Raw genomic sequence first — 6,191 nt, 5'->3', positions numbered from 1 at the left:
TTAAATAATTAATAAAATATTAATTAAAATATTTATGTGTATTTATATATAAATACAAATAAGACAAATTTATCTGTACGAACGCACGGGTGTCGTGTGCTAGTGAACGGTAAAAGGAAGTGTTTGTAAGGAAAGAGCAATAAAAAGAATAAAATAACAGAGTTGTGGACCTCCGAAAAAGCTGGTACCCTGAACACAATCCTAACGGCTAGCCCATTTAAATTAAATGGAGGATATACAAAGAATCAATTTTGATTTCGTTTTCCAACCAAAATCAGGGTTAAGTCTCACCTTGTCCCTTCTTCACATCATGTACTCATTCACACCATAAAGGGTAACGAATTCGTCCTTTTTCTCTAATCCTTTGAATCCAAACACAAATTCTGAACTTTTGGTTTGGTTGAGTTCGATCAATTGCGCCAATGGATCTGTCTCAAGAAGTGGACAATTGCATTAAACAAACCATCGACGATTCCTTAGGGATTCCCGTACCGGCGGAAACCCTAGTGGCCAAGCTTCGAGCTTCTCAAGACTCGCAGTGGCGTCTCCGCGAATGTCTGCGCTCACTTAAACCTCAATTGGAGCGTAAAACCCGCCTCATCGAGTGCATCAAGGTTTCGAGACTGTTCTTGATTTTCTCTTTTTGTCATGTCATGTCATGTCATTTTCTTTTTTTTTTTTTTTGAAAATTTGATGATGCGAATTCTGGGTTTTTTGAGCAGTCTGAAGCGACTATGAACGCGCAAGCACTGAAGAAATTCGTGGAGGAGAATCATAGGCTGGCACTGAAGTGTGATAAGTTGGTAGCCCAACGTTGTCGGTTGGAGAATGAGTGCGCGTTGTATGACAAGGACAGGGAAGCGTTGATGGAATTTGGGAACGATGCTGATGAACGGGCACGGGAGGCGCAATCCCAGGTTCTCAATTTGCAACAAGATTTGCTCTTGATGCAGAATGAAGTGCAGAAATATAAGCATCATCATGAACTGGTAACCATTTTTTTCGCACCCTCTTTTAACAGTGTAAATATATACCTAAGTTCTAACATAATTAGTGGGTTGTAAACTTGATGTGGAAAATATTGGAATGTTAGTTATGGGGGTTTGAAGGGGTTTTAGTATAATGGTAAAGGCTTCATTTTTATTCATTTTTTAACGGCTGAGAGAGTAATGATGTCCCTTTGGGTTTTTGGGAATAGACGAATCACTGATCGTATTTGTATGTGCTGCTAGGAGGGTCTTTGGAAAGTAATTCAGCCACCATAAGTTGGAGTTGCTGATATGATGTGTTTTTTGTTTCAAATCAGTAGCTACGTTGACATTAGCATGAACTGAGTTATCTTTAATAATGGTTTATTTTTGGTTTCCATTGGTTGCCTAAGGAATTGAGATTATTTAGTATGCTATATGCATTATAATAATTATAATAATAATGCATCATGGTGCTGTTTGCACATAATATATGATTGACTTTTGTCAGCGGTTAAACTGACAACGTTTATATTAATGTAGTTTTACTACCGGCAAGTGATATTCCTTTTCACCTATATCTATATCAGTGAACTCCTTACAGTACCAAACTAAGAGTATATGAAGAAAAAAATAAAATAAGTTTTACCCATAGTGAAAATTAACTTATCCATTATCTTATATTAGCTTGTCCAAAGGATTATTTTTAAGTTATGCCTAAGTTAATTTTAATTATAGAATAACTTAGTTTAATCTTTTTTCATACGAGTGTTTATGAAAATGTTTGTTCAAACATATCCAACATTATGTCCTTTTCCAAACTTCCATTTCCCTCCTTTTCTTTTTTTAATCATGAAATGGTAGTGTTGATCCAAGCTATTTGCTTTTTCCATGAAGATTCAGTCTTCTGCGTGTCCGCCTGGAGAAACTAATTTACTCGGTTCTGCTTTGGCATCACTTATTACTAGAGATGACGATTCTACATATGCATTTTTGCAAGCAAACAGTGAGAATGAGTCCTGTAAGAAGTTGCTGAATGTGTGGAAGGGGTGAGTCTGCAACCTTTCCTCATTCTCTTCTCTTGTTTCTTTCATGTGTGTAAGTAATGTGACTTCTCAGTTTTTGTCAATTCATTTTTAATAGGCTAATTATTTTGTTTTTTTTGGATATGGTAGCTTGAGTCCATCTGCTCTGAGTGTTTTGTCACTTGTTGCCAAAGTGAAGTCACTTGAGAAGGACAAGGAGCATCTGAGAACTAACCTTCACAAAGCGGAGGAGGAGGTAAACATAAATTGGTCCCCAATTTCTCGGACCATTTACTTTTGTTTTGGATGATTTGATTATTGATAAATATCCAACTTTGCATGGTCTTGCTAGGTCAAAGTACTTTTTGATGAAAATAATGTATTGGAAAAGGAGAACAAAAGGTTACTGATGCTATGCAAGGAAAGGAACCATCCTGATTCTGCTGAGAAACATACCAACACTCCATCACCCAAGGTGAGTTTTTTCTATAATTCCAAAGAAAAATGAAGTGCACATATTGATAGCATATATTTAAAGCATACGTGCATTGGCGATTCACATATATTTATATTCATTTGGCTTATGCAGTCAAACAAGAGAAAGTCTGTGAGTCCCAGGACAAATAGCCCAATGAAGAAGTTTGATTTGGACGATAAAGATTTAGCTAGACAACCTTTGTCTCCCTTGCGACAGAACTCCCCGGACTGTAGGATGCGTAAGAAGTAACGTCATATATACTATTAGGATTTGGTTTGACGTTGAAGACTGGATACTGTCAAACACACATCCCTTAAGCTTAATGTCATGTATTAAGAACCAACACTGTTTCTGATTTAGCAATGGGTTGGCGTAGTAAGGGAGCAACTCTTATTTTTGTTTACATTTGATTACAAGCACAATTACTATTTGATTTACATCCCACTTTTATAGGTTTACTAACGTAGGTTTTGGCTTCAAATTTCATTTGCACTTTTATATGGAAAATATTGATTTATATATACTGATCGATGATATATTGTGTGTTTTGTTTGGAACATGTGAATTTGAATTGAATTTATTTTCTTTAATATGTTTATAATTGCAAAGGTCCAATGAAGGTCCAGTTTAAGTCAATCATTTTCTAGATTTCCTATTTTTGTAATTAATTTTAGTTAAGGTACTTACATTCTTCATTGATTTTTTTTTTTAATTTAAATGTGTTCTTAATTAAAGAGCGATCAAGAAAACAGTAGTGTGCACACAAAACCCAATCGAACTTGTTCAAAATTGAATCGAACTATTTTGAGAAAAGAAAAAAGAAAAACTTGAATCAAGCTTGTTTATGAAGTCGATTTTGTTTGAATTATTGAAGCGGTTTTGAAGTCTCTGATCCATGAGTAGACGAGTGTCAAATATCATTATCCTTTTTCAAAAGCATAAACTATGCATAGTCCTGAGGTTTGTTACTGAATTCTGAAATATTCCTCACATACTCGCTAACCAATGATAAGCCAAGTACCCTAGCCAAATCCAGAGGCATAACCTTGTATTATATCTGTTTCAAAATAATCAATAACATTTTAAAAAAATTAGGATAACATTTTCCGCCGTTACAGTTTCATATATCTCATTAAAACAGTAAAAGGATATAAAAATAAAAGAAAACATAACAAATATTTAAACAGTAGAGTTTCATAAAACTTATTAGACAGAACTAGCGAAAACATAAGCGTTAACGCGTATGTGTATCCGCATTTTTTAATTTTTATAAGATCAATAATATTTATTTTTAAAATATATGTAATAAATTTTAAAATAATTATTAAATAAAATAATTGTTAAAAAGGATTTTTAGAATAACGGTCAAAATAAAAAAAATTAAAAAAAATGATTAAAAATAAATTAATTATAAAATAATTAAAGGTAAAATGAGTATTATGAAACGTGGATAAAAAAAGAGAAATCGTCTGCGTAGATCGTTTAAATTCATCTCACTTTTTATTATTTTCTTTTTCTTTTCATTGATGAGGCCTAGCCGTGTACGTTGATGTAAAAATTGTTTAGAGGCAAAAAAAGGGCAACAGAAAGAAAACAACGCAAAGATAACGGTGTCGTTTTATAGCGAAGATGGTCTTATCCATTTCCCGTGACACTTACCACACACCAAAGCTGTGTGGTGATATTGAAAATGAGAAGAATAGCTTTGTGAATGGCATTGTTGAGCAATGGCGCTTCTACGTGTTGTGTGCTTAACCTCTGCAAATCAGTTATCGGTTCAAACCTATTCCCATTCCCATTCCCATCCCATCGCTCTCTCTTCCCTTTCCCAATCCATCAACTTCCCCAATCGCCCTTCCTTTCACCTTCCACCCTTATCCCTTACCACAACCAAACAAACCCCTAATTTCACTCTCACATGCGTTTCCACTTCCCAACAACAACCCCAGCCAGTAACCGAAGAAGAATTTTCTCGTACAAGGTTGCTCGCTCAGAACGTCCCATGGACAAGCACCCCGGAGGATATTCGTTCTTTGTTTGAGAAACATGGAAAAGTCCTCGAAGTCGAGGTTCGCTTTTTCTTTCCTCCTCTTTTTTACTGTTTTTTTTTTTTTGTTTAAGGTTTTTATTTTCCTGAAACTGTGTCCGTTGTTGCGGTTAAGCTTTCTATGTATAAGAAAAACAGAAACCGGGGTTTGGCCTTTGTCGAAATGGGTTCTCCAGAAGAGGCTCTTGAAGCTCTCAATAAACTCGAATCGTATGTAAGCCTAAAACACTCTACACTGCTTCTGCTGTTGACGACTACACGCACACATTTTTATCATAAATAATGTTTTTTTTTTTTTTTTTTCTTTTATGAATGTCGATTAGGAGTTTGAGGGTCGTGTAATGAAAGTCAATTATGCTCGGCCGAAAAAGAAGAAAACGCCGCCTCCGGTGAAACCAAATCCTGGCGTGACGTTTAACTTGTTTGTTGGTAACTTGTCCTATTTAGCCAAGTCCAAGGATCTCAAGGAATTTTTTGATTCCGGAACTAATAAAGTTGTTAGAGCCGAGGTTGTATTTCTTGACAATCCTAGAAAGCCGTCAGGGTATGGATTTGTGTCATACAAGTCCAAGAAAGAAGCCGAGGCTGCTCTTGCTGAGTTCCAAGGAAAGGTAACTCCGAGTTTCTTCTTATTTGGTTGGACTTGGATTATTGAGTATGGGGAATGTCATTCTCACAAGTTTTATCAGCAATGTCTTGGACCTTGTTTGTTTACTTTTTTATTATTTGTTTTGCTCCTAACATAAGCACATTTGAAAATGTTTGTCTCCCCTGTATATTTTTGTTTTCTCAAAAGTTTGTTCCACGAACACTAGAAGAAAACAAGAGATGATGAGAAAACATGTATTAGTTATTTGTTTTTTTTATAACACTTGATATGGTAACAGTTTTCAGAAGTTAATACATTTTCTATGAGAAATTAAGTGTTGACTAGTATGAAGATGTTTTAGAAATGGTTTTTAAAACTTTATAGTGAGAAGGGAATCAAACAAGCCTTTAGTGTTTGGAACACTGTTTTTGGTTAGTGACGCAGGGAAAATTGTTCTTCTGCAGGAATTTATGGGAAGGGCAATCAGGGTGGATCGGGGTCGTCGATTTGTTCAGAAACCAGGGGATGGGAATTCAAAGTCTGTTGTAGATACTCCTTCTGAGTTGAGTGTGAATGGGGAAGAAGCTGAACAGCCAGCAGAGGGAACTCCAAACTCTGAAGATACTCCTGAGTTGAGTGTGAATGAGGCAGAAGCTGACAAAGCTGATTGATATCAAATTTTCCCTGATGCATACCAATGTTGTTGATGTTGTATGTCCTTGCTTCATACATTTTGATATCTGCTCATTCTTGCTGACATTCCAAACTCTGAGTGGTTTACATTAACCTCTTTTACAGGTTTGAAGCTTTGTAAACCAGAGGCTCGAGATACAAGGAAAGAGTTGGAGTAAGTGCAATCATTTCTGTGATTCAAGAATGAATAGTTACTGTAAATGAATGATAGCATCTCCATGGAGTCAACAAATCCTTATTGTGTAATTTAACAATTGTTGGCATGCAACTATATCTTAAGAAAGCAAGAAACATATGTATATTAGTGACGTTGTTTGCATCTTCACTGGTTAGTAGTTGCTTCACGATGATGTGGATGTGATCCAACGTATTCTTTCTTTTCTGTCTTCAA

General features: G+C 35.5%; 2 protein-coding genes across 2 annotated transcripts; both read left to right on the top strand.

Annotated features, from left to right (window-relative positions):
- Positions 1-206: 206 nt before the first annotated feature.
- LOC114164226 (uncharacterized) lies at positions 207-3,028 on the top strand. Its single transcript, XM_028048812.2, has 6 exons — positions 207-614; positions 723-989; positions 1,866-2,017; positions 2,144-2,249; positions 2,346-2,468; positions 2,583-3,028. The coding sequence occupies exons 1-6, from the start codon at positions 423-425 to the stop codon at positions 2,718-2,720; spliced, it is 978 nt and encodes a 325-aa protein (XP_027904613.1). The 5' UTR covers positions 207-422; the 3' UTR covers positions 2,721-3,028.
- Positions 3,029-4,132: 1,104 nt separating this feature from the next.
- LOC114196071 (RNA-binding (RRM/RBD/RNP motifs) family protein) lies at positions 4,133-6,191 on the top strand. Its single transcript, XM_028086580.2, has 5 exons — positions 4,133-4,540; positions 4,634-4,732; positions 4,842-5,129; positions 5,572-5,818; positions 5,906-6,191. The coding sequence occupies exons 1-4, from the start codon at positions 4,199-4,201 to the stop codon at positions 5,776-5,778; spliced, it is 936 nt and encodes a 311-aa protein (XP_027942381.1). The 5' UTR covers positions 4,133-4,198; the 3' UTR covers positions 5,779-5,818; positions 5,906-6,191.

The sequence above is a fragment of the Vigna unguiculata genome, chromosome 9 (genome assembly GCF_037176805.1).
Source record: "Vigna unguiculata cultivar grain cowpea cultivar isolate G323 ecotype 2 chromosome 9, ASM3717680v1, whole genome shotgun sequence".
In the NCBI taxonomy this organism is placed as follows: Eukaryota; Viridiplantae; Streptophyta; class Magnoliopsida; order Fabales; family Fabaceae; genus Vigna; species Vigna unguiculata.
Note: the sequence above shows the minus strand (reverse complement) of the source record. Positions and strands in the feature narration are given on the sequence as shown.